The sequence below is a fragment of the Equus caballus genome, chromosome 16 (genome assembly GCF_041296265.1).
Source record: "Equus caballus isolate H_3958 breed thoroughbred chromosome 16, TB-T2T, whole genome shotgun sequence".
NCBI lineage: Eukaryota > Metazoa > Chordata > Mammalia > Perissodactyla > Equidae > Equus > Equus caballus.
This window is the reverse complement of record NC_091699.1, coordinates 14,780,803-14,804,059: the sequence shown is the minus strand read 5'-3', so window position 1 is coordinate 14,804,059 and position 23,257 is coordinate 14,780,803. Positions and strand designations below refer to the sequence as shown.

The 23,257-nt window shown below is 44.2% G+C and overlaps 1 protein-coding gene across 2 annotated transcripts in view; it reads right to left on the bottom strand.

Annotated features, from left to right (window-relative positions):
- Positions 1-21,379, bottom strand: part of C16H3orf20 (chromosome 16 C3orf20 homolog) — a 90,276-nt gene extending 68,897 nt beyond the window's left edge. For both annotated transcript variants that reach the window (XM_014731393.3, XM_023619914.2), the window contains exons 1-4: positions 21,063-21,379; positions 12,786-13,306; positions 11,875-12,015; positions 7,961-8,080 (exon numbers count right to left, since the gene is read on the bottom strand). In XM_014731393.3, coding sequence (XP_014586879.3) covers positions 7,961-8,080; positions 11,875-12,015; positions 12,786-13,245 — 721 coding nt within the window. In that variant the 5' untranslated portion in view covers positions 13,246-13,306; positions 21,063-21,379. The remainder of the gene's footprint in view (positions 1-7,960; positions 8,081-11,874; positions 12,016-12,785; positions 13,307-21,062) is intronic.
- Positions 21,380-23,257: the final 1,878 nt, after the last annotated feature.

Genomic DNA, 23,257 nt, shown 5'->3' with positions numbered 1-23,257 from the left:
CCAGGATCCAAACTGGGGAACCCCGGGCCACCAAAGCAGAGTGCACGAACTTAACCACTCAGCCACAGGCTGGTCCTAACCATCTTAATCATTTTTAAGCGTACACTTCAGTCGTATGAAATACATTCACATTGTTGTATAGCCATCACCACCATCCATCTCTACAGCTCTTTTCTTCTTGTAAAATTAAAACTCTCTACTCATTAAACAATAACTCTCCATTCTCCATTCCCCCCGGGCCCTGGTGGCAACCACTGTTCTACCTTTTGGCTTTATAGTTTTGACTACTCTAAGTAGAACCATACAGCATTTGCCTTTTTGTCACCGGCTTATTTCATGCAGCATAATGTCCTCAAGCTTCATCCATGTTGTAGTATGTATCAGAATTTCCCTCCTTTTTAAGTCTTAGTAATATTCTATTGCATGTATAGACCACATTTTCTTGATGCACTCATCCACTGATGGATGCTTGGGTTGCTTCCACATTTGAGCTATTGTGAATAATGCTGCTATGAAGATGGATGTGCAAATATCTCTTCAAGATTATGCTTTCAATTTTTTTTTTTTTTTTTGGCGAGGAAGGTTGGCCCTGAGCTAACATCTGTCGCCAATCTTCCTCTTTTTGCTTGAGGAAGACTGTCACTAAGCTAACATTTGTGCCAATCTTCTTCTATTTTGTATGCAGGATGCCGCCACAGCATGGCCTGACAAGCAGCGTGTATGTCTGTGCCCAGGATCCGAACCCACAAACCTTGGGCAGCTGAAGTAGAATGCTTGAATGTAACCACTATGCCACTGGACCAGCCCCTCAATTCTTTTGAGTATATACCCAGAGGTGGAATTTCTGGATCTTATGGTAATTCCATTTTTAATCTTTTGAGGAACTCCCGTAGAGTTTTCCACAGTGGCTGCACCATTTTACCTTCCCACCAGCAGTGCACAAGGTTTCCAACTTCTCCTACATCCTCTCCAGCTCTTGTTGCTTTCTGTTTTTTTGATAGTAGACATCCTACCGGGGGTGAGGTAGTATCTCGTTGTAGTTTTGACTTGCCTTTCCCTAATGATTAGTGATGTTGAGCATCTTTTCCTGTGCTTATTGCCATTTGCTTATCTTCTTTGGAGAAATGTCTATTCAAGTCCTTCGCCCATATTTGAATCAGGTTGTTTGTTGTGGTTGAGTTTTAGAACTTCTCTATATATTATGGGTATCAATCCTTTATCAGATATATGATATGCAAATATTTTCTCCTATTCTGTGGGCTCCCTTTCTACTCTGTGGACAGTGCCTTTTGATGCATAAACTTTAAAAATGTTCATGCAGTCTATTTTTAGTCTATTTTTTCTTTTGTTGCCTGTACCTTTGGTGTCATATCCAAGAAATCATCACCAAATCCAAGGTGATGAAGCTTTTATCCTATGTTTTCTTCTAAGAGTTTTATTGTTTTACTTCGTATATTTAGGTCCTTGATCCATTTTGAGTTAATTTTTGTATATGGTGTTGGTAAGGACCCACTTCATTCTTTTGCATGTGGATATACAGGTTTCCCAGCATCATTTGTAGAAAAGACTGTCGTTTCTCCACTGAATTCTCCTGGCACTCTTGTCAAAAATAATTTGACCACACACGCAAAGATTTATTTTTGAGGTCTCCAGTCTATTTCACTGGTTTATACATCTGTCTTAATGCCGATGCCACACTGCTTTGATTATTGTAGATTTGTAGTCAGTTTTGAAATCAAGAAGTGTGAGTCCTCCAGTCTGGTTCTTTTTCAAGATTGTTTTGGCTATTTGGGGGTCCCCTGAGTTTCCATATGAATTTTAGGATGAATTTTTCTATTTCTGCAAAAAACATCACTGGGATTTTGATAAGGATTGCACTGAATCTGTAGCTGTCTCTGAATAGCACTGATGTGTTAACAATATTAAGTCTTCCGATCCATGAACATGGGATGCTTCCATTTATTTGTCTTCTTTAATTTCTTTCAACAATGTTGTATAGTTTTCATCGTACAAGTCTTTCGCCTCCTTGATTAAGTTAATTCCTAAGTATTTTATTCTTTTTATACTATTGTAAATGGAATTGTTTTTGTAGTGTCCTTTTCAGCTTGTTCATTGTTTGTGTATAGAAATGCAACTGATTTTTGTGTGTTGAGTTTGTATCCAGCTACTTTGCTGAATTCATTTACTAGTTCTAAGAGTTTTTTCGTGGAATCTTTCGGGTTTTCTACATATAAGATCATATCATCTGCAAACAGAGATAATTTTAATTCTTCCTTTCCAATGTGGATGCATTTTATTCCTTTTCTTATCTAATTTCTCTGGCTAGAACTTCTAGCATTATGTTGAATAGAAATGGTGAAAGCAGGTGTCCTTGCCTTTGTTCCTGATCTTAGAGGAAAGGCTTTCAGTCTTTCACCATTGAATATGATGTTTGCTGTGGGTTTTTCATATATGACTTTTATTATGTGACGGTAGTTTCCTTCTACTTTTAGTTTGTTGAGTGTTTTTATCAGGAAAGGGTGTTGAATTGTCAAATGCTTTGTCTGTGGCAATTAAGACGATCATGTGGGGGGTTTTTTCCTTCATTGTGTTAACTGCTGTATTACATTGATTGAGTTTATGTATGTTGAACCATCCTTGCATTTCAGGAATAAATCCCACCTGGTGTCATGGTGTATAATCCTTTTAATATGCTGTTGAATTCTGTTTGCTAGTATTTCATTGAGGATTTTTGCATCAATGTTCATAAGGGATATTGGTCTGTAGTTTTCTTTTCGTGTAGCGTCTTTGTCTAGTTCTGGTATCAGGGTAATGCTGGCCTCATAGAATGAGTTGGGAAGTGTTCTCTCTTCAATTTCATGGAAAAGGTTGAGAATGATTGGCATTAGTTCTTTAAATATTTGGTAGAATTCATTCAGGTCCAGGGTTTTTCTTTCTTGGGAAATTTTTGATTACTCATTCAATCTCCTTACTATTTATAAGTATATTCAAATATTTATTTCTTCAGGATTTAATCTTGGTAGGTTTTGTGTTTCTAGGAATTTGTTCACTTCATGTAGGTTATCCAATTTGTAGTTGTACAATTGTTCACAGCACTCTCTTATGATCGTTTTTATTTCTGTAGAATCAGAAGTAGTGTCCCCACTTTCAATTCATTTTAGTAATTTGAGTCTTCTCTCTTTTTTTCTTAGTTGATCTAGCTAAAAGTTTGTCAACTGATCTGTTGATCTTCTTGAATAATCAACTCTTGGCTTCACTCATTTTCTCTACTGTTTTGTTTATTCTCCGTTTCATTTCTCTCTGCTCTCATCTTTATCATTTCCTTCCGCTAGCTTTGGGTTTAGTTTCCTCTTCTTTTTCTACTTCCTTAAGTTGTAAAGTTAGGTTGTTTATTTGAGATCTTTCTTGCCTTTTAATGTAAGCATTTATAACTATAAACTTCTCCTTTAGTACCACTTTCACTGCATGCCATAAGTTTTGGTATGTTGTGTTTTCATTTTCATTCATCTCTAAGTATTTTCTAATTTCCCCTGTGATTTCTTCTATGATCTGTTGGTTGTTTAAGAGTGTGTCATTTAATTTTCACAATTTTGTGAATTTTCCAGTTTTCCTTCTGTTATTGATTTCTAACTTCATCCCATTGTGGTCAGAGAAGATACTTTGTATGGTATCTATGCATTTCAATCTATTAAGACTTAATTTGTGGCCTAACACATGATCTATCTTGGAAAATGTCCTACGTGCACTTGAGTTTTCTCAAGTGTATTCTGTTTTGCTGTTTGCGTTCTGTATGTGTCTGTTAGAGCTAGTTAGTTTATTGTGTTATATAAGAGCTCTATTTCCTTATTTATTTTCTCTCTAGTTGTTTTTTTCATTACTGTGAATAGGGTACTGAAGTTTCCAACTATTATTGTAAAACTTTCTATTTCTGTCTTTAATCTGTCAGTTTTTGCTTCATGTATTTTCCTGGTCTGTCATTAGGTGCATAAACGTTTACAATTGTTTTATCTTCTTGCCGTATTGAAGCTTTAATTAATATATAATGTCCTTCTTTGTCATTTGTAACTTTTTTTGATTTAAAGTCATTTTGTCTGATATTAGCATAGCCACACCTATTCTCTTTTGGTTACTATTTGTATGGAATATCTTTTTCCATCCTTTCACGTTCAACCTGTTTGTGTCTTTGGATCTCAAGTGAATCTCTTGTAGACAGCATATAGTTGGATCATGTGTTTTTATCCATTCTGCCAATTTGTCTTTTGATTGGAAAGTTTAATCCATTTGTATTTAAAGTAATTACTGATAATGAGGGACATCTGTCACTGTGCTATGTGTTTTCTATATGCCTTGTAGTTTTTGTCCCTCATTTCCTGCATTACTGTCTTGTTTGTGTTGAGTTGAATTTTTGTAGTGAAATCTTTCAATTCCTTTCTCATTTTCTTTTTTGTGTATAACCATTTTCTTTGGGGTTACCATGGGAATTATATTTAACATCCTAAAGTTATAACACTCTAATTTGAATTTTCACCAGCTTAACTCAATAACATACAAAAATTCTCCTCCTTTACACCCTTGTTCCTAGCTCTTTTAGTTGTTGATGTCATAAAATTACATCTTTATATATTATGTGCCCACCAACATAAACTCACAAATCTTTTAAATGTATTAGTCTTTTAAATTATGTAGAAATCAAGATTTGCAGTTAAAAGCCAAAGTTACAGTAATCGTAGCTCTTACACTAATAATATTTTTTCTTTAAATGTATTAGTCTTTCAAATCATGTAGGAAACAAAAAATGCAGTTACAAACCATTGTCACAATAATACTAGCTTTTATAATTGCCCATGTGTTTACGTTTATTGAGATCTTTATTTCTCCATATGGCTTTGAGATATATCTAGTGTCCTTTCATTTCACCTTGCAGGACTCCCATAAGATCTGCAGAGGAGGCCTAGTGGGCACGGATTCCCTCAGGTTTTTTTTTTATCTTGGAATGTCTTAACATCTCCCTCACTTTTAAAGGACGGTTTTGCTGAATATAGGATTCTTGGTTGACAATTTTTTTCCTTTAGCACTTTGAATACAGTCACGCACTGCTTAATGACAGAGATATATTCTGAGAAAGGCATCATTAGGTGATTTCGTCATTTTGCCAACAACATAGAATGTACTTACACAAACCTAGATGGTAAAGCCTACTACACACCTAGGCTATATGGTACTAATCTTATGGGACCACTGTCACATATGTAGTCTGTCATTGACTGAAATGTCATTAAATGGCACATACTGTATGCTGGCCCAGTGCTTTCTGGCTTCCAAAGTTTCTGAAGAGAAATCTACCGATAATCTTATTGCGTATTTCTTGTAGTAACAACTTGCTTTTCTCTTGCTGCTTTCAAGATTCTTTGTCTTTTAAAAGTTTGATTATAATATGTCTTGTGTGGGTCTCTATGAGTTCATCTTACTTGGAGTTTGTTAAGCTTATTTGATGTTTATATTTATGTCTTTCATCAAAAAAATGGGGAAGTTTTTAGCCATTATTTATTCAAATATTCTCTCTGTCCCTTTCTCTCTCTCTTCTCCTTCTGGGACTCCCAAAATGCATATGTTATTCCTCTTGATGGTGTCCCTTAGGCCCTGTTCATTTTTTTTCAATCTTTTCTTTCTCTTCTTCAGATTCAATAATTTCCATTGTCCTATCTTCAAGTTCACTGAGCCTTTCTTCTGCCTGCTCAAATCTGTGGATGGAGATGTTTTGTGCTTATTGCACTTATTTTCACAGTGATCTCCTGTGGCAAGTGTTAGGTGGTATGAGGATTTGGTGACATGAAATCGTGGAGGTGATCCTCCATGACAGAAGTTCCAAAGGCATCTATTCAGGTCCTGCCTGCTTCCTAGCCTCTGCTGCCTACCTGGCTGGATCCACTTGCTCTCCCTCAATATATGCAGGCTCAACTTCACCTTGGTCTCAAGAATGAAACCTGGCTTCAGGCCAAGGGCATTGTTCAGGCTCCAGCTGAGCCCTGAAGGCCGAAGAATGGAGACTTCCTCACTGTCAGCCAAGTCTTGGGGGTTTCCGGTGGTGCTTGGGTACCACCTCTGGTATCTGCCACCCTGAATGGTTCCTGGTCCCTTCCCCCATTCCTCCCACCACCAGAGACCAGAGACAACCCTGAGGCCCAGCTACCAGCTGGCTGAACTCATGAAACATCTACTAGCCTGAGCATCCATGTCTGGCCTGCCCCTGGTTGCCTTGGGGCCGCAAGACAACAGACTTCTCTCAGTTCTATTTCGTAAATTTGGGCTACTTTCCAGAAACAGTTGTTGTCTCCTCATGGAGTAGGCCCAACTCCTGGAGCCTGTGTGTTCCAAGTCTGCCTGGTCCTGTACCTGCAAAGGGGGCCAGCTGGTGAGGTGTGATAGCACGTGTACATGGAACAGATAGTGCAAGTCCCAAACCCAAAGTGACTCAATACACTACAATATATTGTCCCAACTGGGGAAGTCCCTAGAGTGAGAATGGGGATAATTAATAGTTATGTCAGGATGATAAACATAAACTGGGACATTCCTGGGCAAGAGAGGACACACGGTTACTATATACCATTAGGGAAGGTTAACCACCCATCCTAGCATGCATGTGTAAGAGTAATCCCAAACACTATCAAGAACCTACAAGAAATGCAGCACCACTGAGCACACATCCTAGTGCAATTTTTTGCAACAAGATCATAACAATTGTATCTTAGTGGGGTAGTTTTCCTTCAAAGGAACTGTGTCAATTTAGGGCCAGCTCAGGAGGGGAGAAGATAAAACCAGGAGCACACCAAATGGGATATCAGAAATGATTCTATGGGTTATTGAACAATGAAAGAAAACGTATTGTAGAGGTAATGGAACCAGGGAAACGAGAGGGGGCAGCTGAATCCACTCCATGCAGGGAAGCTGAGGCTGTCAACTCTATCAGGGAAGGCATTCTTTGTCTTAGAGTCCACATGTGTGCCCCCAGCATTTAGGACAGTGACTGACAACTAGCAACTATTCAGTACACATTTGTTCACTGATTGAAAGCATATAGGATCAGTTTGATACAGAGGGTGAGGCCTGGAGGAAGGGAAATCACACAGCCAGTCAGGGGCGGGGTCCAAACTTCTCAACTTCCAGCCTTACCTCCAGTGTCCGTGGGAATCAATTGGACAGCCTTTGAGCATTCCCACCTTATGTGGATCCTCCCACCATCTCTTTGCAAATACAGTCCTCCCCCACCTACCCCATTTCACCACTCTGCCATCATAGCCTGGGGGCCCTGGAAGTTCCAAGAAGTCTTGCCCTGCCCTCTCCAGCTCCAACTTCTCTCTCCCCTGAGCTTCTGGCTGCACAGTTGTTGCCATATTGTTTGGTCTCATCTGCCACCAGTTCTTTCCCTTAAGCGTTTCTTTCTGTTGTGTGTCTTTCTCAATAGCATAGGAATGAATGCCTTCTGTCTTTGTTTTCTGCCTGCACGAACTGGCCTAGTTTGGGACACTGTTAGGTTTAGTGTGCAAACACCTCTCTTCAGATACTGGTTCTCCTACTTGCTGTGTGAGTATGGGCAACACAGATCTCTCTCTGAGCAGATAGGGTGAGTTTGGGATATTGTAGGAGGTGGGAGATGAGGGTTCGATAGGGGTGTTGTCCCAGTAGAGGGGAACCACCTCACCAGGAATGGAGGGCGTATAAGCATTCAAACCAGGAGACTGCCCTGTGGAATGACTGGTTGAGACGTATCAGCTTTCACGGGAAAGAACCTGTGTCGATAGCTGCTGAGTCTCCAGCCAGGGGAGCTATATATCTTTCCTATCAGAAAACTAAGTCAAACCAACCCATGAACCTACTCAGGGAATCTTCTAGCCCCCTCCCCACCCCCTTCTCCACCCCTGAAGATGGGTCAAGAGGTCTTGCTGGAAACCACTGTTACCTGTTTTCTTCTTGACTTCCCTTCCAGTTGAGAGGGAAAAGCTCAGACAGCCAGTAGCAGGTTCGTAGATAAGCTGGTAAGGAGAGTCCACGCCAATGGCGGAGATGTTGATGGGGGACTCTGGAGTGGAAGAGAGAGATTCTTCTTTTTTTAATTTTTTTAACCAAAAATGTAATATGGATTTTTTTGTTCTGACAGTATGGTAGACCAGATATTCTCAAGTGCCTTGTTGTTAAAAAAAACCCAGATCTTGGAGGGAAAGACTTTTTAATGCACGAGTGGCTGAAAGTAATTAAGGGAAACCTTTAAGGTTCCCCTCTACAGGGTCCCGCCTCCCATATCTCCCAAGAGTGAAATGACACCAGAGCAGGGAGCAGCAAGCACTCAAGGTGTTGTCACCCTACGGGCTACTGCAGATGTAAGCGCTGCGCTAGGTCAAGAGAATACACCTCGGGCCAGCCAGAAGGAAATGTATAGTCGTCTATTTCCCCTCATCCAAGCCACAGAAATCAGATGCTTCTCCAACAACAGATCAGTCTCCAGCAGAATCACACTCTCCTGTGTAGAATCATTTGATATCTGGCCACGCAAGAATTAAAATTGAGCACCCCCATCACTCGTAGAAAATCTTGATCATTCTTAAATGACAAACTTCATCAAATCTTTGCTTATTTTCCCCCAAATATGGTTATTTAACTGATTAGGCATGAAATTGTTAGGAAATGTTAAGCAATTCATTCACTGACATGACTCATTCAAATTCATAAAGAAAATGGCAAACCTGACCTCACGAGTAGACAAAGATTATAAGCAGAGACGCACACTGGATGATACAGACACGCCAACAGTCACCTTTGCTGGTGATCCCAAGGCTGGAATGGGAACAGCTTCAGTACCTCCAACTTAGCAGAAATGAAAAGAACTAACAATAGCAACGCTGGTAAAGATGGAATAAAATTAGCCAACTCTGGTGGGGTCGAGCAAATCCACCGAGAAAGCAAGCTATACACATATCGAGACCCTCTGCCTCAATAACCCCTCTCCCGGGAAACCAATCTTAATAGGCAATGCAACAGAGAGAAGAAGTGAGGTACACAAAGCTGCATATCATAATACACATTGTACTCATAACAAAAACCTGGAAACCTAAGCATTTGGTTAATTACGAAACATGAATGTTAGAAGGAGTCAACACCCACTCAAAGGGATAACTATTCAAGTATATAGCCATGTTGGAAAACATTTGTGCCTGTTAAGTAAAAGAAACTGAGAAACAGAAAAATTGCTGTATTCTTAAAAACCTGGATCTCTCTCTCTCTCTCTCTCTCTCTATATATAGATAGATAGATAGATAGACAAACAGACAAAGGGAACTGTAAGAGTGAAAAATAGCTATTACGTAAAGATGGCAAAATTATTTGTTCTTTTTTTTGGTACGTTGTAATTTAATGATACTGCCGTCAACTAAAAATGAAGAAGCAGTCCAGTTCTCTTTCACAACATGCCAAGACTAGTAGGTATCAGGATAGGAGACAAGGATGGAAACAAGTCTTATTACTGTGAAAATATTCCCCTAGCAAGGGGTATATTCCGGCTACAGCTTTAAGGGAAGAATACCTCAGACTCAGTTACAGCTTTGGTCTACTTTATGCAATAAGATGGGCCAGAAAAGCAAATTTCATGCAAAATAAATTGACAGAGTTTATATCTTCTTTTTAATGCCCTGGGAGAGCTAATTCAAGTCCTTCTAGGACGAATGCTTTTCCGAAAGAAATGGATCGCTCCTTCATTTCTATTCTGTTATTTAGATTTCTTTCTTTTTCAAACTCTAGGCTTGTTTAAAGAGAGGAGCATCTGAAACAGAAGTGCCAGAGAGAGATTTCGAGAGAGAGATGTCCTGGAGAGGGAGGGACGGCTCTCTCAGCGCTCTGGCGATGCGGCAGGATGCAGCAGTCACGGAAGGCGCTCCAGAGCTCAGCGCCGTTCTGCGGGTTCGCCTCCACTAGGCCAACCACAACCCACGAGGGATGCCGAAGCCGCTGCGTCCCGGGTGAAAGCCTGTGATCCGGCAAGAAGGCTCAAACCCCGCATGAGGGGGAGTGCCAGAGGCGACCATCGTTTCCTTTTTAAGGGCAGGAAACATAGGGTTCAGGCAGAGCACCAGGGGCAGGTCTGTGGGTGGGCGGTTGGGCCTGGACGTCCAGGACACCTCCAAGGGGCTCTCCTCCCCACACAACAGACCATCAGGCAGCTGTCCCCCGAGTGAGGCGGAGCTCTAAGCCCTGTGTGGAACGCAAGGTGCAGAACTCCGTGTATGCTGGTAACCATCTGCATGGAAAATTACAGCATGATCCGAAGGCCTGCGTTATCAGGGCTTAGCTGATCCCAAACAGAACCGGCACAGAGTAAATTACCTTAAAACGGAGACGTCCATTTCATGGTAAACAGTGTGCTTGTAGGGGGGAGGGGTTTGATTGGAATTTTGTCTTAGAAAAGGAAGCCAAAATTTATCTAAAATAACCTTATTTATCTTGTATTTAACCAAACTTTGTTGGTATTGTAAGCACACACTAATTCTTATAAGAAATAAAAATGACTGTGGATTTTTTTGAGTCAGTGTGATTTCCTTTCTTCCTAAATGGCGGCATGATACCAATGAAACGAGTTCCTTCATGCTCACTTTTTGCGAAAACATCCAGGGACTTTATCAATGTTTCTTCCTCACCCTTCGCTACCCAAGTCATGCTTTCTCCATGGAGTCATTATCCTAGCTGTTTTCCCCTCGTCGGTAGTTAACTAGTTTTGCTCCATCATATCACTCATCAGTGGCTTCGCGTGGGAATCGCGCGGCTCTCCAACATCACTTTCACTAACGCCATAAAATCCTACATTTTCGCCAAGGTTTGCAATTTCACTATGCAATTTATTTGCATTGTGTGTGTGAATTATTATTAGATGTTTAACCTCTGACCATCAAGGAAAGCCTGCCAAGCATTCAGTGGCCAGGGCGATGCTAAATGCGGATGGATTTCAGAGGCAGCTTCCAGACCCCATTCCCTCGCCCATCCAGAGATGGCGTCCTCCCCCTTTGCCTCTATCCTTCCCCTCACGTTGTGGCACTTGCTCTTTGGATAATGCACTCATAAGCAACATAGTACTTCACGTTCTTTTAAACTTTATTTAAATAGCATCACACCAAATGTATCCTTCTATAACTTGCCTTTTTCTTTTTTTGCTTAACACGACTTTTTCAGATTTATCAATATTGCTATGTGTGCTTTAGTGTTTGATTCATTTTCACTTCTCAGTATGTTTCATTGTCTAGCCTGTAATTTATTTATTTTTCTCCTGTTGATGGGCATTTAGGTTGTTTCCAATTTTCTTTTTTCTATCAGCAAACATTCTGCTACAACTTCTTGCACAGGTGTGTGAGTTTCTCTAGGGCAGTGTGGCTCTCACGTGCGGCCTCTAGACTGGGACGAAGCCACACCAGGCCACAACCAGGTGAGTACAAAATCTAAGAATAAACATTTAGAAAACTCTGTAGCAATTTGACATTGCTGTGGCATCTTTATCATGTTTTTTAAAGGGTCAGTTCTCAAGAGATTGGAAATTTTACAAATTGGTCCTTCGCCACAGATTGAGGAGCACAGCTCTAGGAAATGAGCAGGGGAGAAACTGGTGGGTTGTAAGATGCTAGAGCATCTCCCACCTCACAGATGCCCCCAAACTGCTCTCCACAGGAATGGCACCAATTTATGCACTCGACTGCAGTGTCTGAGGACTCCTGTTGCTTCACAGTCACCTGAACTTTTGGAAACGTCAAACGTTTAAACTGGCGGTTTGACCTTTCCATTGCACTCCTGTTGGTATTGTTTAAACTTTCACGTAAGGGCCGACGCTTGGCTACCCACCATTCTCCATCTGTCCAGCAGCATAGCCACTTTTCCCAGCTGTGCTGAGCAGGTAGCTGAAGGCCGTCTCCTTGGCACTGAGGTGGAGCAGCTGGCTGGCCTCCACGAAGCGCCTCGTGATGTCCAGGGGGTTGGCGCCCACTAAAGAAATCATCAAAGGCAACTCGTTCTCCTCCCAGCATGAGGCTGATGCTTCCAGAAAAGGACCTCCGCAAACGGCCCAGGAAATAGGGTAGAGTGAAGGTCGACTCCTCGGGCAGGCAAGTGTGCGGGGCTCCTCATGGAAGGGTCTCGAGCTCTCAAGCCCTGTCAGGTGGCGCTTTGCTCTCCCCCACCCTCACTCTGTTCTCTTCCCACCCGTAGGCCTGGGTACCAGCGCGGTTGGTGTTTAAAATAATGGAGCATCTAGAAGGTTGGATTATTCATGCGGCTTTACATCCTGGCCTTGCTCTTGGGATGACACCCTCATTGTAGACGGACCCCTGTTCTCATGACTCTCTCTGGTTCTGGCTCTACTGGGCTCTGTCTTGCTACCCACCGATCAGCCCTCCCAACTCGCCCCCTCCTCCTAGGTGCTGTCTCTCTCTACCTCCACATCATTGCCACCAACTCTATCCTTCAGTACCTCTGACTTCGCTCTGTTCTCCACAGCCAACCTTCCAATCTGGGCTCGGCACAGTTGGGGGAATGGGAAGAAAAAGAGGAGAACAGAGAGGGGTGAGAGGATGATTCTCGGGGGTGATCATGGGAAGGAGTTCAATTCCTACAGCAGACCCACGGCCGCCACCTATTCCCAGTGCATCCTTATATACCTGTCTCGGGTGGGTGCAGTGGACACACACATATTTGTCCAGGCCAGACCTTTCTGGGCCCAGAAAAAAGTAGAGAATAATCTGGCGAACCAGCCTTACCAGCCATAGACTCCATCATGACCTTCATCTTCAGGCTGAGCAGCTCTGTCAGCAGGTGGACGGACTGCCGCTGGAACTTGTGCAGGGTGTCCTGGGCGGAGGGCAGCAAATGGTCATGGGCGATGGAGAAGGTGAACTTGGCTGGCCTAGTGGATGTGGGCGGTGTTACTGGCGGTGGGGATTTCTTCTGGGTGGGGGCCGGCATGGGGGTCGATTCCATCAACACCAAGGGCGGGGCTCCCACGCTAATCTCCAGGCCCAGGATGTCAGATGCGGTAGGCACCATGGGGTCGGTGATGAGCTCCTCCCAAGTGAACTCAAAGATGTTTCTGATGCCCTTCGGTACAGAAATGCCTGCATTCCGGCAAACGATGAGCAGTTTGGAGATGTGGGCCAGCAGCTTGGGGGCCGTGACTGTGTACTGCCGGTACAGTTCTCTGTTACTCTTGATGTCGTTCATGTTGCTAGAGCGTGCATGCTGCTAGGTAATACTGTCCATCTCCGACAAGAGGGACTTTCAGCTGTAAAGAGACAGAGCACCCTGAGAGGTGAGTGAGAGCGAAAGTCCTTACCTAAGGTGAAGCCTTACAGACAGACAGAACAGCGGTCCTGTGCAGGAAGGAGAAGGAAATCATTGGTCACTCTCCCCCAGCAGGGCAAAGGGACGTCCCTCCTCTTTTTTCTTCCCAGGGACACCATCAGATAGACCCACATTAGAGAGTCACTTTGGGAAGGGCCTGGGGATAAGCAGGTTCCAGAAACGGTTCCAGGGACAGTCACACAAACTGAGTACCTACGGAGGGACCCTGGAGGCTGGAACGGGGAAGGGAGAAAGGTTCCACCACACCTTTTGTAGTTAGAGACCTGTGGGTGGAAAATCTGCTTGTGATCTACTAATAAGCCTGCAAAAACAAAAAGATGTTTCATTGGCTCTTTCTGGAAGAAGGTGACGCGGAAGACCCCGGCTGTAATGCAAGGATGGGCATGGAATTATTTAACACGTATATCCAAGGGCAGACAGGAAAGAATGAGAAGAATGAATTTGCTTAATTCAACAACTAATATCATTTGCCACATTTCATCAGATCTAAGATTTGATGTAATTGATTGTTAGATGCAATATTTTACAAGAAAGAAAAAAAATGAATGTAAAATGCCATTGACTATAAGATCTATCACAATTTCAGAGATGTTAAAATGGGAAAAATGCATGCCTTGAAATTGATAAGCTGTAATAACTATTTTCCCACTCTGACAGTGCTTCCTCAGGGTCTGGGTGCTCCTCAAGTGGACACATGTGGCTGTGACGTCAGCAGTATGCGTGCTTGTGTCTCGGTCAGTGACAGTGATTTTTACCCTGGCATATTTCTAAATTGCATTTTATTCTTACCTTCATGATTTATACCAAAAGAAGACCACTGGCTGAAGAGAGAGGGTACGAAGGACAATGTGATGAACACAAATGGCTAGAAAAATTCGCAAATAGACTTCTAGGGTTTTGTAGTCAGATCTGAAAGTTTCATTCATCTGATCAAAATGAACCCCATAAGGACTTCCTTCAGTAATTTATCAATCTAAAATACATCTACAAAACAGTATAATCACTTCTTGATCTTACGCCACATGACAGTGATTATTTATTTCTCTAAATTCCTGAGGGGCTTCGTGAGAATACGAGCCTCTGCAAAGATGCTCAAGAACCCAGACACATGGAAAGACTGGTCTAAGGTCATCTTAGAGCAGAGGGGTGGGTCCTCTCTGATGCCCTCTGCTGGCATTTGCGTGTGATGTCAGCAGCTGCCCCTGTCGTCTGACTTAACTGGTCCCAACCAGCACCCTTGCTAGTAATGTCGGCCTTCAGAGCAAAGGAAGGACCCCTGGCCAGCGCCTTCCAACAATCCTCGTTGCCACAGCCTTCCAACAGTTCTACCACCCTCCATCCTGACGGCCACTCCCCAGGTCCATGGCCATCCTATCCTGACCCAGTCCTCATTCTTTCACTTTCAAACCCTGTCTGTCCTCTGCAGCTAATGTAAGTTTGCCACTCCAGGACCACATCCCGGGTGCACACCCTCAGCGTTCACAGAGCAGGTTCATGGCCGTGATCTTGTGCGACCACCTTGGGATGAGAAGGCTATTATCTCTCCGGTTTCACTGATGAGGAATCGGAGGCTTAGAGAGGGCGAGCGCTCAGTCAGGAGTTGCCTGTCTGCAGACTCCCGGCACAGACGCCTTTCCAAACCCCGCACTACTTCCCATTGCCGTCAAGCTGCCTCTGTCCGTCCATCAGCAACAAATCTCCAGGGAACAAGAGTCCCATAGAGCAAACCCTCCTGACATCCTGCTGGTTTTCAGATAAAGTGGCTTCCTCTGTCTATTTGCTGACCCGTGGCAGCTCTATTCCTCAGCTCTGGAGACTCGAAAAATAGGTTCGCTTTTGAAATGATAAGTCTACAGAACAAAGACACCACTCAGAATCCTGGGCATCTGGGCAGCCAGCCAGAGCGGCCTGCCCCTGGCCGCGCAGGGCAGATTGGGTTTGAAAGCCAGGACGCTAATGCAGAGAAGATGACGAACGCAATCCTTGAAACGTTGACTGGTTTGAGGAACTTCTCCCCACTCCGCACTAGTTTGTTTCTTTTGAGGCTAATTTTGAAGATATGTCTTACAAACAGATAAAAGCTGATTTTTAAAATAGCTTCTTTGAGATATAATTCACATACCATGCAAATCTTTTAAATCCTTTTTAAAGTGTACAATGATTTTTAGTATATTCAAAGTTGTGCAACCAACACTACTATCTAATTTTACAACATTTTCATCATCCCCAAAAGAAACCCATTAGCAGTCACTCTCCAGTCCCCCTGACCCCCATGCAACACTAATCTGATTGCTGTCTCTACAGATTTTCCTGCCCTGGACAATTCAGACAAATGGAATCAGACAACATGTGGCTTTTGTTGACCGGTTTCTTTCCCTTTGCAAAAGGTTTCTGAGGTTCATCCATGTTAGAGGAGGCATCAGTACTTCATTCATTCTTATGGCAGGATAACGTTCCACTACATGGATATACCACAATTTGTTGATGGATTCATGATGTGATGGACATTTTGGTTGTCTGCACTTTTTGGCTATCATGAACGGTGCTTCTACAATACTGCTTCACGTACAAGTTTCTGTGTGGACGTGTGTTTCATTTCTCTTGGATATGTATCTAGGGGAGGAGTTGCTGGGTCACATGGTAACTCAGTGTTTAACATTTTGAGGAACTGTCAGACTCCTTTCCAAAGTCCTGAGCCACTTCACATTTCCACCCCAGTATACGAGGCTTCTAATTTCTCCATGTCCTTGTCAACATTTACTATGTCTTTTTGATTCTAGTACCATCCCAGAGGGTGTGCAGTGGTATCTCGTTGTGGTTTGATTTGCATTTCCCTAACGACTAATGATGTTGGGCATCTTTCCATGTGTTTATTGGCCAATTTATATCTTCTTTGGAGAAATGTCTATTCCCATCTAAAAGCTGCTTGTTTGTTTGTTTTTTGAGGAAGGTTAGCCCTGAGCTGATGTCCACCACCACTCCTCCTCTTTTTGCTCAGGAAGATTGCCCCTGAGCTAACATCTGTGCCCGTCTTCCTCTATTTTGCATGTGGGACACCAGCTGATAAGCAGCATGTAGGTCCACACCCAGGACCTGAGCCAGTGAACCCTGGGGTGCCAAAGCAGAGTGCGGGAACTTAACCGCTATGCCACCAGGCCAGCTCCTAAACTCTGCACTTTTTTCCCAAAGAAATGCCATTTTATGTTAAATGCACAAATAACCTATATCTATTACTATTTATCTCTTCAAAATCCAGGTAGAGGTGACCACGTGACTCTCCTGGCCTCTGAGATGCAGGTGGAGCTGGTGGGTAGGACCCCAGGAAACCTTCCTAAAGGAGACTGCCCTCAGGAAGAGAACACTTTTTCTTTACTCACTGCCCTTCTCTTCCTTCTAGTCCGGAATGCATGAGATGGCTATAGCTCCAGCAGCCATTTGGAGCCATGATGTTACCTTGAGGAAGGAAGCCATGCGTTAAAGGCGGCCAAGCAGAGCGACAGAGCCTGGCTCCTCGTGACATCACCACACCCCACACCAGCACTTAACCGCCTACCTCCAAACTTCTTACACAGGAGAAAATGAACCCTGATCTCTCTAAGCTGCTCCATTCGGACCTCTATTCTTGTAGTCCAATGTGATTCCTGACTGACAACCAGCCGTGCTGGAACACCATCACTCCCTCTGCTCCAGTCCTCCAATTTTCACCCTGTCATTCATTCATTTTCCCATGACGGAGAAAAGGGCCCTGCCCTTGAGTAGCTTGACACTTAACAGGCAGAAGGGACTTACAAAATTGACTTATCAAATATATGATAAGGGTCACACTACAGAAAAACGTGCAAAAGCCATGAAAACCCAAAGAAAAAGGTGTAAAGGAAGAAGGACTGAAGCCTGTCATAGAAGATGAGTAGGAAGGGGCTGGGCAGACAGGAGGGAGAAGGCACGCTCAGCAAAGGACCAGGATGTACAAAGGAGCAGGCACACTGGAAGCGTCCTGGGTGTGGAGAACTGCACAACACATCAGCATGGCTGGGGTCCAGGGGAGAGCAGCAGGTGAAGTTGGAAATGTGGTCTAGAGTCAGATTGTGAAGGACCTTCTATGTCATGCTGAAGAATTTGCATATTAGGGGCCAGCCCTGTGGCCGAGTAGTTAAGTTCGCATGCTCCACTTCAGAGGCCCAGGGTTTTGTGGTTTCAGATCCTGGGCGTGGACCTAGTACATCTCATCAGGCCACGCTGAGGCAGCGTCCCACATGCCACAACTAGAAGGACCCACAACTAAAATATACAACTATGTACTGGGGGGATTTGGGGAGAAAAAGCAATTTAAAAAAAAAAAGAGAAGATTAGCAACAGTTGTTAGCTCAGGTGACAATCTTTTGGGGAAAAAAAGTATTTGCATATTATATAACCAAATACTCAATACAAATACACAGATGTATTGTCTTTAAATTGCTAGTTGCACCCACGTGGTAAGTCCCATCTCCGCAAATGGAGGGCAGAGACCATGTCTTTTCTCCCTTTTAGTGTTCATAACACCAAGTATGGTGCTGCCAAGTGCCAGAAACTAAACACGGTCAGCCTGAGAGACCCACGTAGACAGCTTTAAACAAAGCTCCAAGACACAACTCCCACGAAGAAATGACAAACCTGGACAGGAGGTTTACAAAGCACTGCCTCCATTCAGTAACCTGCGCAGGTCTCCTCTGCTGCAGGCCAGGGGCAGGACGGGGACAAAGGCGGGGCACTTACACGAGGCCACGACAAGTGCTCTCTGGAAGCAGAAGGGAAGCCCAGAGGAGGCAGTGTCATGGGCGGCTGAGACCTCGGGCTGCGTGACCTTCAGCCCGGCGCTGACCTAGGTGATGTTCTCAGGGGCTCTGTGTGGACACTAGTGCCACCTCCCAGGACCACGAGGCTTAAGTGAGGTGTGTGTAAAGGGTTGGCACAATGCCTAGTACAGAGTTAAGTGCTCAATGAATGTAAAGCAGAAAAAGGTAGTTATTTGAAGCGGTCAAAGGAGGCTGCACAGCAGAAAGGACAGAAACTGGTCTGGAAGTAGTCGACCAGCCAACAAGAAAAGGAAGTGCGTTCCAGGCGACAGGACCAGCACTTGTTCTAGCTGGAGGCTTTAAGCAGCTTGGCGAGTTTGGGGGGCTGCAGGTAACCAGATGATGCTACAGGCCGGTGTGGATGGGGAAGGGCGTGCGTGGGAGGGTGGGCGGCGGCCAGCTGAGGGGAGCCTGTGTAAAGCGCCGAGCCCGGACTTCACCTTGCAGGTGATGGGAGGGCCTCGAAGGACTGAGCAAGGGCGGCATCTGTGCTGAGGGTGCTCCTTCCAGGGGCTGGCAGCGCAGCGGGAAGCAGTGTGAGACGCACAGCTACCAGGGGGACCAGCCAGGAGGTGAGCTGTGCCCACAGCACCCTGATTCCTGCCTATGTAAAAGGGGATTTCAGGCCTAGGTGCACCTGGAAAGGTACTTAAAAAGCACAGACACAGCAAACTGCCACCAGGGGTACCCAGTGGGGCACAAGTAGAACAGGAGTGAACAGGGGAAAGCTCTGAACAGGCGTGGGGTAACTAAGTGCTCTTGACTAGAACGAAGCTGAGGGGAGATTCGGGTATACATTTACTAGAAAAGGGCATACTGCCTTCCCTTTACTGGCACAGATCCAAGAATACAGTTTTGGGTAGAAATATATAGAGCTGGATACTTAAAAACAAAATTAAACTTAGCTCCCTCAGGTTATCCGGTCCTGGTATTCTTCGCTGGTTTCTGGCTCTCCCTGGTTTTAATCAGAAATGCTTTGATAAGGACAGAAAGCCGTCCAGAGGTAACTGCGTGACTGCAATCCGGGAGCAAGTGCAGCTTCAGGCTAGCACAGGCATGAGAACAAGCCCTCACACGACGCAGGAAAGAAGTGGAGACGGGACTAGGAAAATCAACAGACGCTGTCCTCTTAAACAACGTTCTGGGAAGGTGCCTGACTTCTCCAGCAGAAGAGAGGAAGGAAGAAGGGCAGAGCTATAGAAACAAGCGGATCTGAGAGCAAGCAGAGGTGTGCCACGCGCAGAGGAGCAAGCTCAACGGCCCGCTACTGAGTAAGGTTTCTGTGAGACTGGAACCTCACTGTCACCGCTCGTCCAGGAGACTTCACGTGCAAACCACCGGCATCCTCCACCAGGGCGATTTACTGGCACCAAGGGCCCTCCCCTCGTTAAGGCAGGTCTCCCGCTAAGACCTATGGAGAACATAAAAATGACCATCCCGTTGACCCAGTGATCTCAGCTCTGAAAGTAACGCCCAAGGGGATGGTGGAAACAGGGAGCGGGTACTCGGACAAAGGTCAACGTTGATTAAACCAAACAAGAAGATGCTCACATTCCTAACAGTGAAATAACGCAGCCAGCCAACAACTGAGGAGGCGTTGAACAACGGGGTATGTCAGCTTGATGAAGTATTAGGCAGCAATTAAATGTAAGTGAGCGGCTCAGTTTTAGAAACAACGTTAAATGAAAAGAAAACCAAAGAAACAAATGGGATGTTTACATTGAGCACACATCACATAAAAACCCACGCAGATCCTGCTGGGAGCAGAGGTACAAATCATCTTTTCAGGTAGACATGATTATTTTTGGAAAGAAGACAATAAAACACGGGCCCCCTGCAAAGACAGCACCACTGCTCTCAGACACGCCTGTGACTCAGGAGACCGGGGCCGGGCACAGGCCCACGCTTGTGTTCTGGTTTTCATGAGCAACCCTGACCCACCAGGACTGGAGGTGTGGAGCGGCAAGGCACAGGCCGGGGGGAGCGGGGTCAGGCGTCTTAGACCACACCCCGTGTTCAGGCTCAGGGAAGCCTGACTGCTGATGACGACCCAAGAGAAACGGAATACAACGTACCCCAGGGAAAACGCTTACAACCAGGCAAACTGCCACCAAGCAGGTGGCTTTCCAGAGGCAGGGAGAACGTAGCTGTTAAAATGTGGTAGAGGGGCTGGCCCTGCGGACAGGTGGTTAAGTTCGCGCACTCTCCTTCGGCCAGCGCGGATGTGGCACCGCTCATCAGGCCATGCTGAGGTGGCGTCCCACATGCTACAACTAGAAGGACCCACAACTAAAATATACAACTATGTACCAGGGGGATTTGGGGAGAAAAAGCAGAAAAAAAAAAGATTGGCAACAGTTGTTAACTCAGGTGCCAATCTTTAAGGAAAAAAATGTGGTAGAGAAAGAGCTGTGTAAACTGAGGGTGAAAAAGATTAATATTTCCACTCCCGGCACTGGACAATCTCACATTTACTAGGCACGAATACATAAATGCAGCCCCGGATGTATGAAGAAACATGGCAGCAGAAGATCAATACCAGGCCTGGGGGACGTTTTCACTAAAACACCCTGCTTCATGTCATTATTGTCATTTTCCAGCTCTCCCAGACAACCACCTACATCAGTTGCATCACGCTCCCGGCCCCCCAAGCCCACCCCAACACACACACAGAAATATGAAGCCAGACGCCCACAATGCACACGAGTGTAGCGCCGCCCCCCTCCCCCCCCTCCCCCCCCCCCACCGCACCAGCTCACAGGGCAGGCGGGAGGGCCATGGAGGGTTCCTTCCCTCTCAAGGTCTTCAGAGGTCAACAGACCCTTCCCAACTATCATCACTTACCTTAGCCATATAGGTTTTCACATGAGCTGCTTGACGTATAACTTAGTTCAATTTCCTGGCTGAAAAAGAAACTAAACACATATGGCGTGGCTACTCTGCGTGTATTAACTCTAAGACCAGGAGTAACCGCCACTCCAAATTCTAAATTCTGCCACCTCACCTGTATGTCACAATAAGGTCAGCTGGAAACCACCCCACAGCTGCACGGCCTTTAGGAGGAAATAAATTCTCACAAGTCTTTGGGAAATATACAGCTAAACATAGCCGGAATCTCATGTATATGGATTTACAGTTTCTCCTTAGGGAATTTTGCAAACAAACAGAATGATTTATTTAGCCAATTCAGACGAAATGTATCAAAACACACAAAGGCCTGGAGAAAAGATTACAATGAAAACAAACAGAGCAATTTCTGATAGGGAACATTTTGCTGAGCTCTACAAAGAGTGAACAGGGAGCGGTCACGGTTTCCAACAGCTTTCACCACTGCTTGCTCCCGAGGCACCCACAGCCCAAGACCTGCGCGCTGACTGTACGCCTGGGAGAGGAGGTTGGCTGATCCTTCCTGCACCACTGGGAGCATCGCGCAGGCAGACCGCGAAGCACGAGAGAACAGGTCACTGGGCCATGCTGGGCAGCACAGCAGCACTGGACACGGGAGGTTCCTGAGCATCTGAAACATGGTTAGCGTGACTAAGGAACTAAATTTTAATATATCAATTTAAGTTTAAAACTTGCTAATTCAGTTATTGGCAAACTTTTAAATATGTTAAAGTATGTTTGGAACAGCTTGGGTATTTGAATCCAGTATAATTTTTCAAGTATATTTTATGAAATCTAAATACAGATCAAGTATCCCTGACGAAAATTTAGCATCTGAATTGAGATGTGCTGCTGTAAGTAGATATACTGGATTTTGAAGACTAGATGTGAAAAGAAATGGAGAACATCTCATTAATAGTTTTTGTACATTGATTAAATGTTGAAACGCTATTTTGGATATACTGGATTAAAGGAAGTGTATCATAAAATTAATTTCACTTTTTTAGTGTGGTTCCTAAAAAACTGAAAATGACACAGAGGCTTACATCATATTTCTATGGGGCTGCGCTGTTTTAGAGCATGGATCTGAAGTCTTGAGAACTCTAGTGCCATCTGCTGGATACACGGGTACAAGACAGGCCTGTGAGAAACCGTGTGTCAACACCAACTCTGGGTCTGAAATGGAAGATGTAACAAGTGGGCTCACAAAATACTAAACTAAATAAATGTGTGCTAAGAGGGGATCAGAAATAGGTTCATACAGTCTTTGAAATCCTAGATAAAATAAAACTTACAGTTATTAGTCAACAGTGACAGTGAGGCAATGTGCACGGAAGGCTCTGCCGTCCACCCCAGCTGCCCCGGACAGGAACAAAAGGTTATTTGGGAGCCCTTTTGTGACCAGTGGTCCCATAATCCTGGGCATACTGCTGCCCAACTAGTCTTCCCGACCCTTCTCTGTAATCTGCTTTTCGAGTCCTTCTGTTCTACCTTATAAACACATCCTCTTTCCACCATTCTCATATTTGTTTACTGGTTTCCTTCTTCCCTTTTCTATTTTTTATGATTCTAGAATATCTAATAATTCTATCTTTTCAGTATTCCAAACTTTTTGTCTCTTCTCCCTTTGTCCTACAAGCTGTTCCAGTTGGTTTTTTAGTTTCAGCTCTTACATTTAAGTCTTTGATCCATTTTGAGTTGGTTTAATATATGGTGTGAGGAATGGGCCCAAATTCATTCTTCTGCATGTGGATAGTTAGTTGCCCCAGAATCATGTGTTGAAGAAACTATTCTTCCCCCATTAGATGGTCTTGGCCCCACTGTCAAGAATCAATTGGCCAGATATGTATGGATTTATTTCTGGACTCCCACCTCTATTCCATTGATCCATATGCTTATCTTTTTCTCAGTACCACCCTGTTTTGATTCCTGTAGCTTTGCAGTAAGTCTTGAAATCAGGAAGTATAAGTCCTTCAACTTTGTTCTTCTTCAATATTGTTTTTGATATTCTGGGTCCTTGCAATTCCATATAAACTTTAGGATCAGCTGATCAATTTCCGCAAAAAGGTAGCAGTCTTTTAAAATGAATATTTAAAAGAGGTATTTGCCTAATTAGGCTGACAGAACGACCATTAATAGGACTGCAATTTTGC